We start from the raw sequence: 23,582 nt of genomic DNA on the forward strand, positions 1-23,582 counted from the left end.
AACAGAGATATATAGGCATCTACATCATGCCAGTAGATCTACTGACGTACTGTGGCTTTGCCACCAGAAATGCTAGAGACAACCTCCAAGACTGAACCTCCTTCCCTTGGGCAGCAGAGGACAAAGGGGAGAAGTAATCTAATTTGAAAGCATCCTGGACTCTGTAAAACCATACAAGCTGAGGACAAAAAGGTTCTTATGAGCCAGTTTTGTATCCTTCACCCTTTCCAGGCTCTGCAGGTGACTTATCCAGAAACCCAGTTAATAAAATCTCTAGGATGTTGAGATTAGGAAACAGAGGACAATAATATCCATGCTCTAACTTTGCCCTCATCTTAGTTTTGTCTTAAAAGATCTCTGGATTCACAATTACCCCTGTTCAGAGACAGCGTCCTAAAGCATCAGAACCTTCCTTTCACTGAGTCAGCTGAAACGCTAAAAATAGGAGGACCCTGTAAGTGGATAAAATTAAAGCCCCTCCACCTCAGCGGAGAACACAGCCCACAGTAGGAGTTAGCCCCCAAAAGGTGGCATTCGCCCTCTCCTCACAAGATCTCAGCTGAACAACGATGCGCCCCGCAGGGAGAACATTTTGGCATGTGAAGTGTTGCCCTCAACCCTAAACGCCCCTTGGAAAGGGAGGCCTGGAGAGTTCAGGTGCAGTTATGGGTATGGAGCTAGATCATCCCCGGCCTGCCAGGAACATACTTGAAAGGTGAAAGGTGCACGTGTAGCACTCATTCTGCTTTCACTCCTGTCTCTTCTGTCTCACCCTGTTCTCGGGGTTTAGTGCCTAGAGTGATTTGCAATAGAGCTTTAGAGGTAATGAAAGAAGGAGCCAAAAGGACACAGCATCAGTCAGGAGAGGACTGGAGAATTGAGAGAGAAGGCAACTGCATGTACCGGGGTTGAAGAGGACAATGGCTCGCAGGCAGCCTAGCTCTGTCTTATCCATCTGCATGTCTCGCATTTTTGACACGAGTTCTGTCAGTACTCTGCAAAGGACACAAAAAATCACAGGTGTCAGTGTTAAAAAGAAATGAAAAACCAGGTGTCAGTCCCAGAGTGAGGTCCTCTGGGGCATGTTTAATGAAGTCATGGGATAGTGCTCATTTATACCAGCTCAGGAAAATGCCCTCGTTTTCCTCCTTCATCAAAAATAGTTCATTAGGAACATCGATAGTTCCTGTGAGATACAACAGGGACCATAAGAGCTGGCTTCATACATTCACTAAGAGGCTCTGGCACTAGAGAAAGCTGCCTAAAAATAAAAAAAAAACCAGGTATCTGAAAGCAATTTCCTCTGCCGGTAATTTTTATTAGTCCCTTTGCTCTTATTGCAGGTGCTGGTCTTGAAATATTTTCCACTCATTGCCCAGTTTTTCCTGTTAGATCTTGCAGTGAAGTCATGATCTTGCACTTATGACCTCACAGGAAACAAATGATGTCACCCAGGTCTGAAGAGCAATTTCCTTGCAAAGCAAAAAAGCAAAGGTGATTTGGTTTCAACTAAGCCATCTCAGGATGAGTCTTGGGCAAAGAAATCAGCCACAATTTAAGCAGTGTCTGGAGCCACGCTGTGGGTCATACACTCTGGAAGCCACGCTTTAAAACATTTTTCCAAAGCACAGGATTAAAAGGAGCCCTTGGGATATGCATGTGGAACCTATTGGGTACTTTTGGTGAAAATATAACCATATCTTGGTCCAATTAAAGATGAAAAGAAGTAAACAAGTGGCCTCCTCATAATGTTATAAGCCATATGGACCCCATGAAAGAGGGTTTGATTTACACTGGGCAGTCCTCTCAGTGACTATTTTGGGCTGTAGGCTTCTGCATGTTTAAGAGGGGGGATTTAATGTTCCTGCCTGCAGCAAAGACCACAACGTTTTCACACAAGCAGCGGGACAGACACACCTCAGCCTGGGCTCTTCTGACCAAGAGCCTATCTGCCAACACACCTCCATCCGCACCTCAAGCGGGCTGCAATATGGGAAATGGACAGCGCATGCCCTGGGGCAGAGCAGTGGAGAGAGACAGAGAGATGAAGATGCCTAGGCAAGATGGGCTGAGGTGCATTCCCCACCGTCCATCCCCTCCGTCTTCCCACCTGTCAAAGATGGCACCAACACCAGCACTGTGAGCACTGTTCCGATGCACGTGGAGCCCGGTGGCTAAAAGGATCCCGTCTTTCACAGCTATGGAGCGGTGGGAGAAGGAGGCGATTAGGAGCTCATTCCACCCTGGGGAGGAGAAAACAACCAAGGGCACAGGTTAGAGCCACGGGGTCGTCAGGGGGTTCAGAGATCAGCAGTCACTTCTCTGGCACTAATCTTCTCTAAGAAGAGAGGAGGAATTCACTAGAAGTCTGCCTTTGCTAGAGTCCCTAGGAAACTGCTGGATGTCAGAAGGTGGAAGAACCTTCCCTGACACCCAACCCTTTCTTGGATGTCACGGAAGGGGGAGAGGTGGGGGGAAGAAACAGTAAGCAGCCAATGCACTAAAAACGTAATAAAGAAAGTAATTTCCTCTATAACCCTTGCAGGCACTAGTGCAAATAGCTCTCCACCCCGCTCTTCTCTGTATCAACCTATGAGTGGATATGGAGCCTTGTGCTCATGATCTGACTTTATACTCCATGCCTGGTAGCAGTTAAAGAGCTATTATTGTTTTCTATCAGCTAATTGGGCTTATTTTTAAGCCACAGTGAGGCACACAATTCATTCACCATGATTCAACTGTGTAAACCTGGACCACGAGAACTCTTGCTGAGATTTCTCTCTTCTGGCCATCTACTTCAACTGTAAATACTTGAAGCGAACAACTATCTTCAGACCCATGGTTGTACTGCACTCCTACACAGAGATCCCACATGGAGGTCCTACATCCACGACTGGTCTACCAAGGTCCTTCCCACACAGCCAGTAACAAAAACTTTCCAGAGCTGCTTGAAAAGAAGCATTTGTCATATTTGTTACTGAATGTGCCACTTCAGAAAATATGAAAACACACATCCTCTGAGCCTGGATGCCAAGGGAGTAGTTTGAACTAGTTACAAATTGGAAAGAGAAGGAAGATACGACTTCCCTCTCAGTTCCCTATTTAAATTTAACAGTTTCAATTTCTAAAATTTGTTACCAGCTGAGTCAAAAAGTGCCTGAAACAAATCCAGAACAAGTAAGCTTGAAGGGTTGAAATTTCAATGACTTTCAACCTGCTGTAAGGAGAGGCATCTGTGACAAGAGAAGACAGGTTTTATGCAACCCTGGAGAGTCTCACACTCCTCCTGGGGCCAATATACTTGGTCTGAAAACATTCTGATGTCCAGAACACAGAATTGCTTGGCAGGGTCCAGAAATCTCAGGATATTTGATTTTTTTCTTCCATGCTGGAAAAGCAAGACAACAATACCCTTCATCTCCTCTCCTGCCACAGAAACATGCCTTTTCTCCCTGACTGGGGCTTGCAACTCAGGAATCAACACAAGGTCCATGCGTACTGTATTTACCCACTGTAGCAGAGATGGGTTGTGCCATTAGAAATGTCAACAAGGAATAAAGTTCACTGTTTCCTAAGTGGCTACAGGATGTTTCCACCCCAATCAAGGGAACATTTATTTGGCTATTTACTGGGTGGGGCCTGGCACTTCCAGAGGGATTGCAGCACTATGAAACACCAGGAGAATTGAGGAGAGGATATGGGGCTGAACGAGGAGTCTGCCTGAGCTGTGCTCCAAGACTGAAGACACCCGCTTGGAGCCAGACCAAGGGTGACCCACAGAAAGGTGCTGTAGGTGCTTCCTGCTGCCCACCACATGCAGACCCACAGCAATTCCACATACAGATCACAGATCTTCCCTGCAACTTTAATCAACAACAACAAAAAAAAAAAACAACACTGGTTTGCAATGTCCTTCCCCAGTGCCAGCTTTCGTAACTCTGCCCTTCCAGCCATGACCTAACACCCATCTGTTGCAGCTCTGCAAAACCTCAGTGTCACCTCTTTGCATTGCCTGAGCAAATCCACAGGCAGCCTCAGAGCAAGGCTTGCCAAGAATACGTGAAAGTGTTGTGGCTATGGGGTGCCACCAACATCTGCACTGTTATTCCAACTAAGAAGCGTGGGATTAATCAGCATTCCCTCAGAAGAATTACTGCCATTTAGAGCTGGGATGTTTTGGCTGAGATGGGGACCCTACTTCTACCTGGTGCTTTTGGCATAGAATTGCTGCCCCAAAGAGCTGATGAGCTACAGGGACAAGGCAGAGAGCAGGGGAAAATTAAGTACTACCACAGGTAGCAAATCTGAGTTAAACATCAAACAAGTTTGCCCAAAGAATTTCACATTTCAGCCCAACTGCTGAAAAAGCAGATCAGCTTTCTTTGAGGCTTGCTAGTCCTTTCATTTCAAGTAGAGGAACTGCAGCCATCGAGGATGCTTTTGCTCACCTCGGGTAAGGAAGGCACCAGACAGCGCAGTGACCACTGCCTTAGCCCATCTCACTACAAAGCTTCCCCCCCTCACCACTCAATCCTATGAAGTGAATTTCCATTTTAGAGATCTGATTCTCTGTCCCGCTTTGCAGACTGTCCTCAATGCCAAGAAAACTTCAAGTGACTGCCATCTCAATTGTAGCAAGTTTGGGGAAAAAAGAAAACCTGAGGAAAACAGGCTTGAAAAGTTGAGTTTCCTTCTCCTTCAAAAAGCTCAGAGTGAAGATTTTGAAATGATTCAGGATTACCAAGGAAAGCTACCGCTGGCACATCCAGCACCACTCCTCCAAAGACGCGTGTTCCACTTAATTTTGCCTCAGAGGATGCATGAATGAACCTGACTAACGCTCTTAGCTAAATTTTAAGACTTAAATATTTCATGGGCAGCTGTTCTCAGCAGGCCACTCTCTGCACTCAATAATAGATAGAGCCACTGGTTAAAAGACTTTGCAGGAAGGTTATCTGAGGCCTCGCTCAACCGAGGTGCTGGGAGCTGGGAGCCCATGCCCAGGCTGCTCCTGGCGCTCTGCCCTGCTGGGTGCAGCCGGTCCTGCGGACACGGCTGCAGGATATGCTGCAGGAGCGACCGCAGTCAGAGCCACGGCAAAGCATGCATCGCCAGGACACAGCGGGGTCCGCAGCCACCTTCTCCGCCACCCCAGGGAGCGGCCCCAAAGCCCCAGCCTGGGTACGTGGCAGGTTCACACGCTCCCCCCTCCAGGAGGCAGCCCTGAGGCTAGGGGAGGCGGCACGGCTCAGCTGCTGGGAGGAAAAAAGCTGGGATGAAAACGTCAAGAAAGGGGGCTGAAGTCCTACTTCAGCGATAGATAGGCTTGATACAAAATGAGCCAAAAAGAGAACGTAGAGGATCATTTAAAAAATAATATGCAACAACATAAAGGTGAGAACGTCAGGTCACCAAGTCTCCAATTTAGACTTTATTAGCCTTCTTCTACACAGAAAACAAAACCCTGAACTGTTGTTGTGGGTTTTGTTTCCGTTTCACATAAGCGAAATACAGCTCTTCATTTGAATTCAGCTCTTCCTTGCAGCATTTGCAAAAAGCCCTCATTTCAAAGATTTCTGTAGAGATGCTTCCCCCCTCATTCATTCTCAACAAGCAGCTCTAGAGACCCTCTTCAAAAATACACCCTTTCCATTTTCCAGAGGCGGCCCTGAGCCGGCTGTACGAATACCAGCAGGTTGAGCCAGCACCAAATGGAAGCTCAAAGAAGCATCACTACCAAAAGGCAAACTGGAGCAGTCAAGAGAGGACATGTGACTTGCTCAAGCTCAGAGTTCAAGAGGAGGAATAAAACCTCCAAATTTCCCATTCCCAGACTACTGTTGTAACCACAAGAGAAAACATGCGACTCTAACATTACATTTTAGTAAATTAGAAGAGTGGAAATTCTACACCAGTAAATTGTGGGACTTAATTGCCCAGAAACCACTGAGGCCAAGGATTTTACTGAGATTCCAGGAGGAACTGGATATTTGTATAAAGGGCCAGGATATGCAGTTATACTAGTTAACAGTCAATGAAAAAATTGCAGAAAGTATTAATATTTGTGCATTTGAGCTACAGTCATCCTCTATTAAAAAAAAATAATCAGAGTGACAGTTAGTGTTGCATGGTAGGAAGGAGGACAACAGTGATCCCATCATCTTCCATTCCTTATAAAAGGGCCTTTTGGGGAAATGAGAGAAACCTTAAAACTATCATCTCCCTACCACTTCATGGGAAAGCATCCCACCAGTTCTCAGTGGAAGGATGCCTCTGGCCACCTTTCCTCACGCAACAGGGGACACTTCTATTCAGAAAACAACAAAAGCAGAAGTTTTCCTGGTGGACTTCAGAGTCCCTGGCTTGCTCTGGTTTCTTTGGACGGCTGATGGACTGGTTTGTTCCACTTAGTTCACCAGTTCACCCTGGTCTGAGGCTGTACCTCTGCTCTACACCAAATTCCCCCTTAATTCCTGGCTTCAGGTAGTCCAGGGTTGGTTTTTTTTTTGCTTTTAATTGCCAAGTTGAGAGCTGGGCACCACAGACAGTTGTCAAAATCCTTTCATTTCCTCTCCCAATTTCATCCTTCATATCAACTTTGTCATTTGCTGGAAGCAGTTTCATGTGTCCCACTGACAACCTGACTTCCCCTTCGTTTAAGCAAGAAAAATTCTCCGCTGCATCAAGCCACAGCTTGTTTAATCACTTATCTGATGGTTGGAGCTATGCAAATAGCTTCATGCCTAAAATGCACCCTTGTCGAGTTCTGCCCTTGATTTTTTGCCCTCCCCAGTCTTTGTACATAATCTGCCAGCAGTAGGGGCTTGAATTTACTTAATGGAAGGAGGCCCTTTTCACAGCTAACTGCTTTTAACCTCCCAAAACGTCCATTCCTGCAGACTCCCTGCAGCGCAAGGAAATTTAAAATAAGCCTGGAGAATTTTATTTTCATCTTGGTGGGTGGGAGAGGGAGGGTTATATGTTTTTCTCCCCTTTCTGTTTTTAATTATGATCAAACATCTTCTACGAAATTTCACGGCATCCCAAGCCCACTTCTCTTTCAAGTCTCCATTTGGGAGGAAGACAGTGCATAGTTCCCTTGATTTAAATAACCCACCACACATCTCCGAGAGCCTTGCTCATCAGAGACGAAGTTGGGCCATTTTTCAGCTGATTGGCAGCTGGTGCAACATTTTGGAACACATTCAGTAACACGTCCCTTGGGGCTTTTTAAAACCTATTTAGCAATTGAATTATCAGAGGCTATTATTCAGAAGCAGCTAATGACTTTCAAGTTGCAGGGAACTAAATCTAAGCATAATACCTGTCACTTGCAAGACATAACAGTCCTAGAGCCCTGATGGGGCTCCTCGTCGGTGCCCATGTAGTGAAGCTTCCCACTCACCTGCTCTGAGCAAGATGACCTGGTCATCCAGGGGCAGCTCGGAGAAGTGGGGAATCCTCTTTGCCCACTCCACCAGGGTGAAGAGCTGCTTGTCCGCTGCCTGGCATATGTTCGTTACCGGGTCATTGGGCTGCAAAGAGAAGGAGATTTAAAGGCTCAGAAAACGTGGAGCAGGAAGAAGAGAGACTGGACAAGCAGCTGAAAGGGCTTCCTGCCTCTGTGCTGCGTTTAACAGTGTTATTCACCATTCAGGCTAAATAGCCAAAAGGCAGGAGGGAAAAACAAGGCAGGGGAGGAAGAGGGCTCATCCTGCAGGACAGCCAGCTCCAGAACAGACCCCAGGAGTGCTGAGACACCAGCGAGTGTCCTGCCCGTTGCACCAGCTGACTAACCAACTCGCTTCACGTTGGCACCAACTCCAGCCACGGGAAGGACAGTCTCCTGCATTCGTGCTACCCAGCCTGTGCAGCTCTCGCGTTCCTCATGCCAGAATCTTATAGCTCGAAAAAGCAGCAATAATGGGGGCATTACAGAAAAGGAGAAAAACCCTTTCTTTTGAAATATTATCCAGTAACAGAAACCATCTGCTCTCAAGGAGGACAGTCAGCCTAAACAGACCAAATCCCTGTTTAAAGGAACTGCTAACAGCTCAAGTGGGCTTGCGATTAGGAACTGGAAGAGACTGTCTAACCCTGACAAAGAAAGACCTTGCTAGTGCACAAGTGTATATATATGGTTTACCTCTCTGGACATGGATGTATGAGCCCCTCCGCATATCCCACCGTAATCCCCACTGATTTCTAGCAGCTTTGATTGTACGATTATTTTTCTTCCATGCCCTTAAAAGAGCAGTTTCAAAGTCAGAGCAGGAGTGTTTATTTCACCTTTGGATCACACAGGGAAGGGGTGTGAATTCAGCACAGCTGAAGCAGGGAGCACACACTAACGTCAGTGCAACCTCTCCCTCCTTTAACAGTCTCAATTTCAGCAGGAAAAGGCCATTCCTCACTGAGAGTTGGCTCTGTTATGGCAAATACTTCTCCCAGATCGAGCTGATGAGAACCACACAATTTACATGTCTGTGTCCCACCACATGTTCTCTTCAGCACACAAACCTCCATTCTTTCCCCTTTTTCACCTACCTCTTTTCTACCAACCACACTGGTGAACTCCCATTTATCCGCTCAGTTATTTCCTAGATATTGCAGCTTCCCAAAGTACATGCCTAGCATGGACACCACAGCCATGGGGCCTCCTGTGCGCCTTCCTTCAGCCCCAGTCTGCTGCTCTCTCGCTGCGTGTCTGGGGTGAGTTCACACACTCCTGCAGCCCCACTGCCGCTTCCCAAACCCACAGACCTGGGGAGAACAGGCACGCAGGGCTGCACAGGGCACATCCCTGCCACATGATGGCACAGAGGAGGCAGGACCACTACCATACTGGGCCTGCCACTGGGGATGCTTCTGGCCCCAAGGGACGGGAAGGGAAAGCTAGCAAACAAAAGGCAAAAGGAAGGAGGTCAGGGAGCAAAAACATCTTGAGGTTAATCTTTTTTTTTTGCTGGCTGTTTGAATAGAGAGCTGTCTAAACACTCATAAAACAAAGGGAGGAGAGAAATACTACTTCTAGAGAGGGCATAAGTCCAAGCAGTAAAATATAACCCCTCTCTGTTACTCACCAAGGGTCCGAACCCTCTGCCCCAGCAAGAGCTCTGCTCTTGCACCCCTACAGAGCCACTTCCAGGGACCTTGCCTAGATTGCTCTGCAGCTGCCCAACAGCAAATGCTAACCGTGTGCCTCAGTGGCCAGTGCCTCTGGTCTTCTGGGCTTAAAATAACTAGCATCTGGCAAGCACAGAGGCACCCACCCAGCTTCAAAGTATTTTCACCTGTTGCTTGCAGGGAGAGATGGGAACGGGCTCATGTTCAGCATTACTGCTGAGGAGCTGGGAGTATCGTTAAGGGGAATTTTCCCTCCTGGCTCTGCCCCTGCTGTGGAGCATTACTGCAGCCCCAAGGGGTTCAGAGCAGATGAGCTTTGCCTCAGGGGAGCCCCAGGAACCAGTGCCCTTCTGCAGGGGAAGGAGAAGTGAGGAGGGACTGGGCTGTCCCCTGGCAGACAGAGGGAGAAAAGCAAGACAGGATTTGCTCTAGACAATGGGATTGTCTAAACTGGGTGTGAAGAGGAGTTTTGCAGGATTAGGTGCTTCACTGGGAACATGGGGAATGTCAGCATGCAGAGGAGTTTGAAGGGGTGTTTTAGGAAAACTAGGTGTTTTTGCCAAAGCTTTTATTGGGGCTTATACTTCTGTGCAGGTTGTCACCATCTTTAAGACTCCTTCCTTATGCAGCAAGCTAGGCTCCAGGTGTCACAGCCCAGACTATCACTGCTTCTCTGAGGGCACAGCAATCTGCATCCAGCACTTGGTGCTTCATACAAAGTCTCTGTAAGGGGCCCGGCCTGCAAGGTCTGAGTTTGTCAGCCGCTTCAGGAAGCGCTGATGAGGCCAGGACTCATGGGCCTGCCATGGGGACAGGAGAAGGGCCAGGCCCCTGACACTGTGTGAGCCCATGCACATGCTTTAATTACACCTCAGAGCACAGTTCTAGGAACCATCATGGTGTTTCCTGGCAGAATTTTAATCACTGTAGCTTGAGAGGCAGCTGAAAGTATCATTCTTGCAAGCTCAAAGAGCCTGCCCGCCTCCAAGAAGGGATCTACCAAGCAGTGATAGAAACCCTCTCCATGCACGGTAAGCAAATCCCCTCCTGCAGTAAATAGCAAGGGCACGGTGCCGGCATGTGACAGAATGAAAGGACACTCGGGCACCTGATCCTTCTGGAAAACAGGAGCTTGGAGACATCTTCCAGAAAATAGTGACTTGAAACCAGCTGCTCAAAGGCCAATTAAGAACTAATGGGGATAACACCTCTCAGTTACAGGCGTTGCCTTTCAGTGGCCAGGAGCCCATCCAAGGTGGTGCTTATACTGCAAGAGCCCAGCTTCTCAGCTGCTGGGGACACAGCTGACACACAGGCTTAGGCAGAGGGGCAAACACATCCTTGTATGTCATCTTACTGCTGAGGGACAGGTACGATGTACTGAGAGCATACAGCCATGTCCAGCTCTCGAGGGGTCTCATGGCTTCCTTGGACAGAGGCCATGGAGGAATCCTGCAGAAATGTCCATTCAAAGCTTGTGGGAACCTCCCAAAGGATTTATCCACTTCCCTGCTTTCAGAAGTCTGACAACTGTCACAATTAGCAGCTATTCGCAGTGGCTGAAGAGCTGTTATCAGGGGCTCACAGGTGCAATTACTTCAAGTGAGTGTTGAGTCTTGGCAGGCTCCCACCACACAGGGCAGAAGGACAGCAGATTTGCAGTGGTAGATCCCTCTGCCTTAGCTGCTTCCTGCGTGGCTCAGCACCCTCCTCTTCTGTGCCCTGGCACCCGCAAGGATCAGACCTCTCTGTACTCCCCTTCACCAGCATGGGGTTCAAACTGTGAACGTGCCCCATCCGCTCTGGTGAGAGATCAAGGTGGCCTGACAGAGCCTTGCCTTCCATGGGTCTCACCCCACAGTCCCATATCCAACCTCAGTTCAAGCAGCATGCTTCATCATGAAAGACTTGGTTAGATACTGGGATAGCCCGACTGCCCTCCCCTTTTATCGGCTTTGAAACCTGTGCTAAAACCCCTGTGTGTGCTGGTGTCCCAGGCTGTAACAAGTGGAAGAAATCGGTGGTGGTGTCAGAGCCTGGCAAAGCAGAGCGACCTGCCTCAACCAGAGGAGGGTTTGAAGGCCAAGAACAGTGGTCTGGGGGACCATGGCAGGAAGGTGATGGTCACAAACATGAGAGCATCTGGGAGAGGAGGTGTTAACTCCCACAAAGCGCTGCCAGCTCCGTCCCAGCCTGGCACAGCCTAGTGGAAAAGTCCTGGCAATCGCTGGAGCTCTCTAGCTCGCTGGCAGCATTGAGAGCAGATGTACCAAGGTGCAGGGGCACAAATAGAAGGACCCAACATATGAGGCTAATAGCAAACAGCTTGTATTTTAGCCTGTGTCTATTAGGGACTGAATTTGTCTAGGTTTCCATCACATCAGCTCTCTGGGGAGGGCAGCTTCTCCGGCTTCCCTCTCCTCATCTGGTGGCCTCGTCACTGCGAGCTGCTGATCTCATACATCTGCTAAACCTGCTACAAATGTCACCTCACCGACAGAAGCTGCTTGACAATAATAGGGCATTTCAACAAGCCTCCTGCTTCTATTTAGATGCAACACACATCCTTGTTCACAGTAATGCGTGTTGAATTATGCAGGAACCAGCTTTCAATTTGCTACAAGAGGCTGAGGAGACGCAGTGCCAGACGAAGCCATTTATTTCAGCTCCCTCTCTGGGGTTTGTTTTCAAGTCAGCACAACACTGGCTACAACTCCCCTGAAGTATTTTTAATCCTGATAGCCATCGGAGCCTTTCCGACCCCCTCACGAACCACAGCAGAGCTGCCTCCTATTGCTTCCTCCCAAAAAGCCAATTGCAACTTTACAGGGATGGGGACCCTCCGCTGCTTCATTAGGATGGTATCACTGCCCGCGGTACGTAACTGAGCTTCAAGCACAGGCAAGCACCATGCCCCTGCATCCACTTCTAGAGAGTTTCATTTAGGAAACGGCTCTGTCCTTAGCAGTAAGTTAGCTTTACTAAACAGCCTCACTTAGCAAGTTAGCCATGAAGTACCCTGGTAGGTAAAGGCCAAACAGAGCATCCCATTGAGGCAGTCAAGACTTAGACCCCTACAAGGAACAGCCTGACTCTGAGATCTCCTATCAAGCCCTGCCAGATAAGGTATTCCCTACTCAGTCCTTCAGCCTCATATGAAGAAAGAGATAAAGAGTTATTATATGGCAGAAAATAAGTACAGCAGTCCCCTTCTACCTCCCAGAAATAGCTACATTTCATGGCCTCAACCTTATAGACACCTAAGAAAGAGCACTGGGAAACACAGAGCGATATTTTGGCATAAGCTTTCTGCTCTCTTGGTTTAGCTAGCCCATGTGCTCACAAAGCTCTAGCCGGATCTCAGCGCCCTCCAGAAGGACTAGACAGCCTAGGAGATGCCCCCTTTCTCTGCAGTAGGGCCCTTTACAAGGACTATGCATAGGATCTAGCCCAAAATCAGAGCTTTAGAGGATAGGCTGGCTCTTGTATTTGGAGGTAGTTGCTTTGCAGAAAGACTTTCTCTGAATATGGCTATAACCCACAGCAAAGGGAATCTGTTAGGAAAGGGGATGAGGACAGTCTCCCTCTTTGCAGTTTCTCAGTCTTTTCCTATATTTCTATCAAATACCCGCCATTTGGACAAGGTCCTGTTAGAGCCCAGGTACTTCTAGCAGGCTCAGTGATCATACAAGCCTCTGAATAGGAAAGGAATTTGAAAGCTAACTTCCCTGCCAGGTTTTCTCTCATTAGAGCTAAGCAGCACTGCAGTTCAGCGTTTGAAAAGTCACGCCCCAATTTTATAGCTCTTATCTCTTTGCACTTCAGTTACAAAGGTTTGTTTATTGGTTTGATTGGACTATGAGCTCTTCCGAGCATGGAGTGTCTTCCTGGCTTTTAGCACTAACAGGCTGTAACTAAAACAAAACCTTCTCTGTGAGCCCTTTTAACTACGCCTTACAATATCTGTTCTCTGTAGCTCTGGAAACGCTACCCTTCCCTTCAGCTCTGAGACAGAAAAGCACCGGCGTCGCTGGTTACACAGGGAAAGCAGGCTTTGCTTTCCTCATGCTTTCACTTAAGCTCATACACGGAGTTTAAAGCAGGGTTAAGAGGTTGCATTTCGGAGCCCTACTTCAGTTCTTTAACATTAAGATAATCGGTCCTCTGAGCTAGGCTCACTGCGGCGTTCACGCTACATCAGTACTGAGGCCTCACAAGCTATTCACCCGTGCCGCGTGTGCCCGGGACGGGGTCAGGGCCGAGGGGAGAGGTGCCTTACCGAGCTAGGCGTCAAGCCCATATTTGCTTCGATGTACGTCTCTGTCTTTGGCTCCACCGCGAGTTCAGCTTCCAAGATCTTTTCCACGGGCATGTCCTCATTGGCGCTACTTGTTGATTCCACCTCGTTCTCGTTCCGGTCCTTGCCCCGCTGCCTCTCTTCCTGGACAGCTGGAAACGGACACGAAAGGGATAGCGTCAGCCTGGGGCGCCCTGCTGCAGTGCCCCGGGTTGGACGCTGGAATCCCAAAGCTCCACAGGTTACTCAGCCATGGAAACCTAAAGCGTCCTTGGTCCTTGTGGCCTGTAAGAGCACACACAGACATCTGGTGTCTTGTTCTCTCATTTGACCTTTTCACCAACACCCTCAGCGGGCCTCGGTCTCTCAGAGTCCCACCAGGTTTGAGATGGGGGGAAGTCACAAGATGGCTCTCCTGGCTGGGGAGAGCCACTGCACACGCATTCCTCCGGGAGCACAGTGAAGGAGACTGCTCCAGCTCAAACCTGTCCTGAGCCCGCATGGACAGCTGCTGGGAAGGTCCTCTTTTAACAGAGGGAGAAGTCCTAGAAACAAAAAAGGTTAAAGACACATGATGAAAAGTAAAGGAAGAGATGCGTCGAGAAGGAAATGGTTGGGAACTGATACAGGGGAAGAAAACGACGAGGTGAAGTGACAGGATGAGAAAAGAGAAATTGGTCAATTTAAAGCACGAGTCCACAGTTCGACCATCTTTTGAGCCTGTTAGTGCTGAATTTCCATAGAGATCATGTGGTGCATCTAGCTCCTTGTCTCCATTCGTGATGCTAATGACTGCCATAAGGCTCTTGGTGGTCTTATGGTAACACCATCCTGCCACGGTCTGAAACAGGGATCTGCTACCATGTGCTCTAGGTAAACCATGATCGAGTCTTTGTCCCTGAGCTCTTTCCACACAGACAGGAGAGACCTGTTCCAAATCCTGTGCAGTAGGAGTAATCTAGCCAGAAGCATGCCACATGCTGATGACTTAATCTCTGAAGAGTACATAGATGAAAAATGCTCACTAGATGCTAATAACATTATTAACTCTCTGCTTTTGAAACCAGTACCCACACTTTCACTAAACCTACAAAGCAGCTTCATGTAGATAGCTGCACTCGTAGTTTCTTTTTAAGCCATAATGTTAAATCCTCTAAATCTAATACTCTTCTGCACATGGTTGTTTCCCGCAGTACGTTTTAGCATATTCTAGTTCAACACAGCTCAAGTAATAGGTGTTTCCATCACTTCTCATGAGAGATGACTCCTTTAATTTATCCAGCTCTTTGTTCAAGACTGAATGAGACATTCAGTAATGCAGAAGGCCCACTATTTATCCTAACGCTCTACCTCTTTGCTGAATTTGAACCTGGTTATGTGATGTTAAGAGAAAACAGCAGGGACACAGATATTGTTCCAGTGAAATCAGAACTGCCTGTAACACAATAAAGCCTTTTAGATAATCAGTGAAACCAGCTCCACGCCAAGTGCAAAAATAAAATCCATAATATAAAATTTATTTCTTAAAATACAGGAAATTAAAACACATGCTAAAAAAATATCCAATATGGACTCTGATCATATTAACTCAACTCCACCCCAGCATGAGAAGGCCTGGGGCCAATTTCCATGGGTCTAACTCCCTTCCTACAGTAACCAGAGGTGCAATGTTGCTGCTTGCTGCATGTCAACACACCTTATATTTTGTTTTCTGTAGTGTTTAGACTCCTTCAATATGAAAGTTGTTATGCAGAAAAATAAGAGGTTATTTTTGAAAACAGATCTTAAGTTTACCAGCTGCATGTGCTACAGAGGTACACACTGTATTTTGGTCGGCTTATCAGACCCATGTAGATTGCTGTTGTCAAAACTCACAGATTCGTGTCAAGGCTTTTGTCCATCTGGACCCTGTCTGACATGGATCCTTCTCTTTACTTTTTCAGGTACTTTTTCAACATAAAACCCTGCTTATATTTCTTCCCCCCCACCTCTACTCTTGTTTTCTCAATCATCAGAAAGCTAGAAAATTTTGCTTAATGCCAACCCTTCCTTCAGCTGCACAGATGCCCTAGAACCCCTTTGGGCACATTAGAAGAGATAAAATAGCTACTAAATAACAGAAAAGCCTAAGAGAAAGGCAAACCTTCAACAAACGGGATTTTACAAAATGACTTAAATGCCAAAGATCTGATACACAGTTGCAGCAGGTCTCAAGGATAAAGGTACAAAGCAGGGTTCCTCGCTCTGAGAGTAACAACTGCAAAAGGACAGCCTCCGCCGCCCGGGGCCAATCCGTCAGGAAGGGATGTTATTCTGAAAGACACATTCTCGCTCAGCTACAAGCGACTGAGTTGGGCACTGGGATTCCTGGGAAAGCTCTGCAGAGGTCAAATGGGACAGTGGCTACTCACAGCCTTAAATCTACAAATCTCGGCCCCAGTGAAAGCAACAGAAGCATCCTTGGATGTGAGAAATCAGATGCGCTTGAATGGTTACGGGGAGAGACAGCCTTACAGGACATATCTTGGGTTATGATGGCATTTGAATGGGCTTTGCTTGTGATTAAACTGAACCTTGCTGATATAAACAATAGACAGAAGAGACAGATAGAGATTATACACATAAGTACTTATTTCTATCGATCTGCGTTTAGAGTTGCTATACGAGAAGGTTTGTACCGCTGTTTGCTGTTGGAGCTGGTCAGCAGAAAGTTGACTCATCCAAGCCTGCTTAGCCCAAATCTAAATCCTTGATACTCACCCTTGCCCAGCTGGCTGCCTGCAGCAATGACACACCAGACAGAGCAGATGGCGTATTCTCACTAAAATGTCGGGTCCAAAGATAAACCAAGCCCTCGCCAGGGAAACTGTTACCCACTTTGCTACTTGGCACTTCCAAGACCATACAGCATTTCTCCAAAGCCAGGACGTGCCTGGTATCACCTGTGACGCCCTGTGAAGCTTGACTGACCTCCGTCCAGCCCTTATTCCTGTCTCTCTGCCAATGCCTAATCCAAACCTGGGCTCACCCTCCTGAACCATGGACATCCCCTGGCTGCAAGAAAGCAGCGCCCGTTTCCCAGCACCGTGCTCTGAGAGTCGCTATCTGCCCTCCCCCACAACAAGCAACTCCATGCACACGACTGCATCTAGGTTTGCATCGGCGGTGACCGTCCCTCTCCGGTCTGTAGCTACATAAAGTCCAGTTCCTGTTTCCTTCCAGGAGAAAGTCCAGGCTGAAGTAGCACGCTACCAGGTTAATCTCCCACACTTCAACCACAAGCGCATCCTGAGAATTAAGCACCTCAGTGGCACAGCGTGCTCTGATTTTATCAGCACTGCTCTCCTGTCACCTCCTCTGCAGGGCTCAGCACAGTGAGAACAGGAAGCCACAGATTTGACAGCCTGTAGGTAACACAGAGGGGTGTTTAATTGGGACTTTGTTGCCTGCCTGCGAAGTGAGAACCTAACCTGAGTGTCAGGTCACTTCAGAAAGAGAAGCCATTCAGAAGACCAGGCACATCAGAAGTGCAGCGGAAAGGCTAAACGGTCGCACAGAAAGGTCACCTCAAGCCTTCCCACTCCAGAGCTTCGAGCAGGAAACAAGAAGCGGCTGAAGGAGAGCTCTAATCCGCTGACACTGTCAAAAAACACAAATTAGCCTGCTTCATTTCACCGGCTGCTGAAGCTGGGTCAGAACAGCTTCATGCAGGCAGATTAGCTCAAAGGAGAGTGTGTTTATGAATCTGACCTGCTTCTAACTTGGAAACAACGCAAGACACCACCCAAACCCTGTTTTTTTGGTTGTAGTTTGAAAGGCTTTTGAAGATACCTGTGAGGCAGCAACTGCTCTACACGTTGACTCAGTTTCAGCCCCTTGTAGAAGCTATTTTCCATCCCTATGTAGCAGCTCTAGGAACAAAGTGGGAACGACTCCATTCTTCGCGTGACCAGCAGATTCTCTCCTGCAACAGATTTATGCATGGCCTTAGGTATAGGCAGGGCATTTTGTCCAAGAGCACATGAACACCCCTCATTAGCATACTTGGATGGTCTTCTTACAATCACCTCCTTGTTTCAGGTGTGGCACTCTCAAATTCTGTCTTCAGGATCAAGAGACTGAATTAGTTTCCAGCAGTTCTCTGCTTTTCTATTTTCAGATTGACTCTAGAGTATTACTGCAGCTCCAATGGTGTCATGTCCAACACATTATCCTGAAAAAATCAGGGATTTGCAGATTGCATTCAAGACTTGTAATCTTTGAACTCCAAGACTGGACGTTGGCTACATACATGCACCAATCTTTGCATCCACTGGCCTGAGGTTCAGAAGTTCAGCAGAAGTGAGGGGACATCCAGGGTGCAAGGAACAGACAAAAGTGTCTAGAGAGCTGCCAGTCATTCGACTCCTTAGCAGAGTCCTCCAAGCCTCTCTGATCTCCTCTGCGAAGCCAGTGGTAGATGTCTGCAATCTACTGCTATCCAGCCTAAATCAGTGCTTCCCCATACCTGCAGAAGACCTGACAAGCTGGTGCTGCTTCTTAGGTGGGACAGGACACACCCCCATTTCAGAAAAGGACAGGGACTGTGTGTTTCTTCAGATGCAGAAAAAAGTAGCGGGTGGGGTGGGGGAAGGAAAGAAGGAGCAAGGATTCAAGCAAATGGGCAATTTTTTTTATTTTTTATTTTGTCATGCAATATGGGATGTGGGTGCAAAGGAAAGTCTTCAGCAGTGAGGAGAACCCTCACCATAAAGACCTGGGGCCTTACCTCTGGAGTCCACTCCCCACTCCCACCAGGGATTAGTCACAAAGAAAAGCATGGTGGAGCTGACAAAAACACATTTTTCAAAGGGATTTGTTCTGGGAGTTAGGCTTCTCTTTGGCTTTTTTCTCTTTTATCTTTAAAAAGAAAGAGAAATACAAACTTTGGTAGCTGCATGGCAGCTTGTCTGGTAATATTGAAATGGGAATACCTTGTTCCTCTTGGCTTCCCAGAAGTCTTGTGGGCCGGGATGGATGGTGCTCCATCCCTGTAACACAGTAAAATTTAGAAACAAAGATCATTATACCATTTGGTGTTTGTTTGCTTCTGTTGGATTCTGGGGGGATTCTTCTTTCACATAAGTTGTAAAGTTACAGGGTTTGTCTTGTTCTCATTAAATAATAGTCCTCTCTTGAGTGTAGGGAGAAATTCCCTTTGAGGGACAGTGGGAAAATTAAGTCCCTTCCAGGGATTTACTCGTGAACCCCAGCCAAAGTGCACCTTTTTACAGAGGACTATACAATGTGCAGTTACCTGATGCTTTCATGGTATCACAAGAAACAAAGGCAAAGTAAAGGTGGACAGAAAACTAACGGGGTTCTGTGACTTGCTCCTTCAACCCAAATTCTCTCTGGTGGCAGGATCAGCACACATTTACTTTAAGAAAAAATAAATATTCTTGGTTCTGGAGAGGCTATCTGATGTCTTTCCCTCCTATCTCACATGCGATGCTTTTCAGGATTAGCTAGGACTTGGCGCAGCATGGGAATTTAGGAGGCCTGGTTCTGCTGCTGGCTCCATTCTCACTCTGTTCATCTTCTGCTTTTACTTTTCCCCTCCTCCTTATTGTCCCTCTCTGTTTAGCGAGTTGGGTAAAGAAACATCCAGCTTCTATTCAAGAGGGCCTTGGGAAGAGGATTACACAACAGTGCCTGCAATAGCAAGGCACTGGCTTCCACGGCCCGACAAGGACCTTTCCAAACCTCTGTTGGGCCTTCTTGCTCTTCCTGCAATATAACACAGTGATAATGAGGTGAAGGGCTGCAGAACATATCCCCACTGTTCTGTACAGAGCTACCGCTCATCGGAGCATGTAAAGGTCTGGCAAGGATCCCTTAAGAACAGCGTGACTCCGCCGTCTCCCATCTCACTCACCTACTGCCTCGGCAAGCGGGCAGCAAGGTGTTCCTTTCAGAGCAGATAGGCTTGTCTGGACAAACTATAGGGCTTGTCCAAAGTGGAGCTGGGAAGGCCAAAGGGGAGCGCTTGTGCCCTCATCCTTCCACCTCACCACTCCAGACTGGACCATCCACTGCTCATGCTGCGAGTGTTAGATGGGATCCACCCTTAAGACCACACTGTTCTCAATGATGTGGATTTTTCTGGCCATTAGGATGGCACAGCACTTGACCAACAGTGAGGCTCTGTTCATCTTAAATGCAGGATGTGAAGCAGACATATTGCTTGCTGAAACTCACACTCAAAAATACTCTTGTGCGAGGCAAAGCAGTCCCAAGCTGTTATTACACCAGTCCTGTCTGACGCGTTGTGTTTTCAGAGATGAACTTCCACATGTTCTTCTCTGTGCTGACGGCTGTGCCAATGCTTTTATTTTTCTTCAAGGAGATTCATATGGTTGAGAGGTTTTTAGTCTGATTTTCTTAATGTAAGGGAAGCATTTAAAACTTGAAATCCACTTGAGGAGAAAAAAGATGTTGTAGTCAGAGACCTCTAAGAGGCAGCCCCACCTCCTCCAGCTACATCTCAGCCGAGCCAAGGACAGAAGCCTGTTTTCCACAGCACCTGATGAAGAGGCTCTCATGTTATTCTGCTTGATTTGGCTTGTATTCGCCTAAGGCTGGTTGCTGTCATTTTTCATCTAGAGCTCTCAAGCCCATCTGCACTTCCCCAGGCCGTGGTACAGCGAGATACGGAGCCCCATGTGCTAAGACCACTTCTCAATGGCCTCCCTCTTTTTAGGAGTGCCTCATCCCATGCATTGCAGATGAACCTCAACTGCCCGGGCCTGAGGGCCGATGTGCCAAAAATGTCAGCTCTACCCAGTGTCAGTGTGCAGATCAATACCCAGTGCGTTGCCTTTGCTCCTGGTGCTGCATCTAAGACTGATGGCTATGTAAGTGGGTTTGAGTCCATCGCAAAGTGAACTCCCAACCTAGCTCAGGTTGCCTAACCCTTTTAGAGCATGTGAAATCAAACTAGCAGTGTGGGTAGCTCTGGTTGAGTAATGAATTTGACAACTGCAGGAAAAGAACAAGGTGACCACTGAGGCTGTGAGGAGGACTAGGAAGACATTGCTGACAAACTACTACAGCATCATCAACTCCTGTCATTTTACCACAAGCCTGATGATTAGCATCATAAAGTCCCTGTTTTTTGAGTCATGTGAATATCCAGAATCCCAATCCTCCTTCAAAAGCAGAGAGAAACCTGATGCTGTGATCTGCAGAATAATCAGTTAAAAAAAAAAATCAAATGTACACTCTTTTTTAAAGCCTGGCCATAGGTGCAAACAAAAAAGCAACTTGAAATTTCTCACACTGCTTCAGCAGTATTTTGCTGACTAGCCTAGATCAATTCACAGGGTGTTGGGGTGAGGTGGCGAACATGGCCGCATTGCACACATGCAGCGCGCTCAGACGGCGCAGTGAGCCCAGGCCAGCTGCAAGAGGAGCCCAGCGCTGACCCGCTACTCCTCCCATCGCACTGCCCTGAGAAACCAGTCCGCTCTCCAGCCTGCCGTACCTAGGTGCCCGTACCTGCTACCTCGCTCAGGATCTCCAGCTCTGCACCGTTTTAGTTCAGCTCGATTTACTGCAGCAAACAGCCTTGCAGGGCCAATGGGGTCTTTGCTTTGCAACCCCCATGCTCGCTGGCCACCTTGGGAGCTCCCAGTTGACCGGCCGCGTTGGGTTGGCGCCGCTCCGCAAAAGGGGCAAGGGGCAGTGTACTCCCTGCACCTCGCCGGGGCCCTGTACGCTGCGTCACGGCCACCCGCCATGTGCGCTGCCACCTTCAATGGCTGCTGTGCTTTTGTGTCCGAGGAATTTTAATGAGGGAAGCAAGAGGGACAAAAGGGACAGGGTTTGCCACCGATGTGGTTGCCAGAACGAAGCATTTTTTGAGAGCCTCCATCAGTAGGACTATCACAGCGCTTGTTTGTTTGTTCAGAGAGCTGCAGGCTATGGCAGCTTGTAATTACCACTTACCCTGCGTTAATACAGATGAGCGCTTGTTTCTGAGACTAAAATCTCTCCTTCCAGGAATAATAACGTGGATGACTGGCTGGGCTTTGTTTCTTTTTGTAGTGGGGAGGAAGGGGAAGAAAAAATCACTCCTACCAAAAATTAATTGCATGGGTTTTGCTTTGGGGAAGGGATTCAGCCTTTAGATTCCCTGAGCCCAGTGAGCCCAGCATGGCCGGAGAGGGATGGACTGGCTGGGGTAGGGCAGGCACTGGAGTTCAATCCAACTACAAAGTGGACTTCTAGTGAGCAAAGCAGAGGCTCATCCTTTCTCTAGCATGCACAGCACTGTACGACGTGCTGGAACAAGGGCCCTGGCTGACAGTGCTCAGGACTGCTCAGAAGCTCCACTCTGCAAAGCAGGATGAATTTTGGTCCAAGAAGGACTGGTCCGGCTGTGAGTGCCTGCACCTATCTGACCTCCTCTGGCCCTTCACAGACCCTGGTCTTCTCATTCCATCTATTCTGGCACCTTGTATTTAGTAATAGAGGCCTTACGTGAGCTAAATGTCCCCAGCTTTGGACGTCCTGCAGCTATTGCATACTGAGCTATTGCATGTCTGAGCATGCATGCTGGTGCAGTACAGAGCTGCTTCCCCATAACTGCCTTGGGACAAAAGAGATGTTCTTGGTGGTTAAACACCATTTTTCTATTCCTTGGCAACTCTGTCACCATCACCTATCCCCCACCAAAAAACAGCCAAGTGCCACAAAGAAATTCTGATTCCAGGATGCATTCACAGACCTATTTGCTTGTCAGCTCTCGCTAGCAACAGAGAGACTTTAAGCGAAGATTAAGGCGATAATGAGTTGAGGCTCACTCTATCATTTTAGGTTTAAAACAGCCTTCCCAGCTCTGGGACAATTGTTTTATAAGCATCCCTCCTGAGGCAGTAATGGCCAGAGCTACAGAAGTAAAAGTGTCCTCAAAAGTTGACAGCATACTGGGCAGGTTTCTTGCTCCAAATTGGCTATTCTTTCCTACAGACAACATACTGAGCCAGGCAGTGCGATTTTTTTCCATGGGAATTTGGGCTGTTTAAATATCCTCCTCCTCAAACGAGCACCGTGTACAAATAGAAAGCAGGTTGCCTAAATCCTGGCCAGTCACTGTGATTTGGACCGATGCCTGCTGCAAAAACAGCTCTATAAGAAGGGATGCAAGAGATTCTCCTCCCCTCCTTGCCATTCTGCAACAGATACAGGGATCCAGAGGACAAGCAAGGGTGATAGCCTAGGGCATCCTTTCCGGACCACTCCAATCCAGATGCATTTTGGGGACAAATATAGGCCCCATCACCAGGGCATCCAAGGGCCTCACAGCATATCGCTGCTTCCATTTTATGGACTGGGAAATGAGACACCAAACTGAGACATTAAAGCCCAAGCTTACACATACTGCTTGCAGCAGAGCTGGGAGCCAATGGCATCCACACCTAACCCTCTACCTGTTGGGCCACGCTCTAATAAAGGTGGTGTGAACATTTTATGCCTTTCAGGAGAAATCCTGGCCCAGATTGCTCTGGGGTGCCAGCGTGGTAAAGGGCCACCTCTGGCTCATAGCCCTCCTCCTGGAGAGCCCAGGGGCTCTGATGGCCTCCATGCGGCAAGACCCAAACCTGCTCAGTTCTATGAGCCTAAAAGTGGGTGGCTGCTTTATTTATGAAGTGCTGGGTGAAGGGTAATTGGGCATTTCCATTTCACGAGTGGTGGAATTCATTAGGCTCTGCTGCCTTTTTATGAAGCTATATTTTAGCCATATATCATAGGCATCTTGAAGTGCTTATGCCTGAGGTACCTGTATATATCAAAAATGCCATGATACCTGACGTAACTAATTCAGACAGTATTTCTTCTGCTTTGCCTTCATGTAACTATGCCTCTTTTTTAAAGATGAAGCTTTCTATTACTGCAAACAACCCTAAAACTTGAGACACAAGAAATAAATGGTGGCCTTTTCTTTAACATTTCAGTTGAATAATGCATTTTGTTTTTCTTTTACAATAGGCAAAATACTGCTGTGATTTTAAAAAAAATGTAACTTCAGTGAAATGGACTGTTAAAAAGTGGATTGAAACATTTCCATGCAGTTAATCCACAAGGGAAACTGCTTCGGAAAACAAAAGCAAAAATC

At 47.6% G+C, this 23,582-nt stretch overlaps 1 protein-coding gene across 2 annotated transcripts in view; it reads right to left on the minus strand.

The window, feature by feature from the left end:
- Window positions 1-23,582, minus strand: part of RXRA (retinoid X receptor alpha) — a 127,141-nt gene that overhangs the window by 6,985 nt on the left and 96,574 nt on the right. Inside the window, exons 5-9 of one of the 2 annotated variants that reach the window (XM_067309306.1) lie at window positions 18,397-18,453; window positions 13,406-13,575; window positions 7,406-7,535; window positions 2,111-2,243; window positions 904-995 (exon numbers count right to left, since the gene is read on the minus strand). In XM_067309306.1, coding sequence (XP_067165407.1) covers window positions 904-995; window positions 2,111-2,243; window positions 7,406-7,535; window positions 13,406-13,575; window positions 18,397-18,453 — 582 coding nt within the window. The remainder of the gene's footprint in view (window positions 1-903; window positions 996-2,110; window positions 2,244-7,405; window positions 7,536-13,405; window positions 13,576-18,396; window positions 18,454-23,582) is intronic. The other variant, XM_067309307.1, reaches the window with a different exon arrangement.

The sequence above is a fragment of the Apteryx mantelli genome, chromosome 21, assembly GCF_036417845.1.
Source record: "Apteryx mantelli isolate bAptMan1 chromosome 21, bAptMan1.hap1, whole genome shotgun sequence".
Taxonomy (NCBI): domain Eukaryota; kingdom Metazoa; phylum Chordata; class Aves; order Apterygiformes; family Apterygidae; genus Apteryx; species Apteryx mantelli.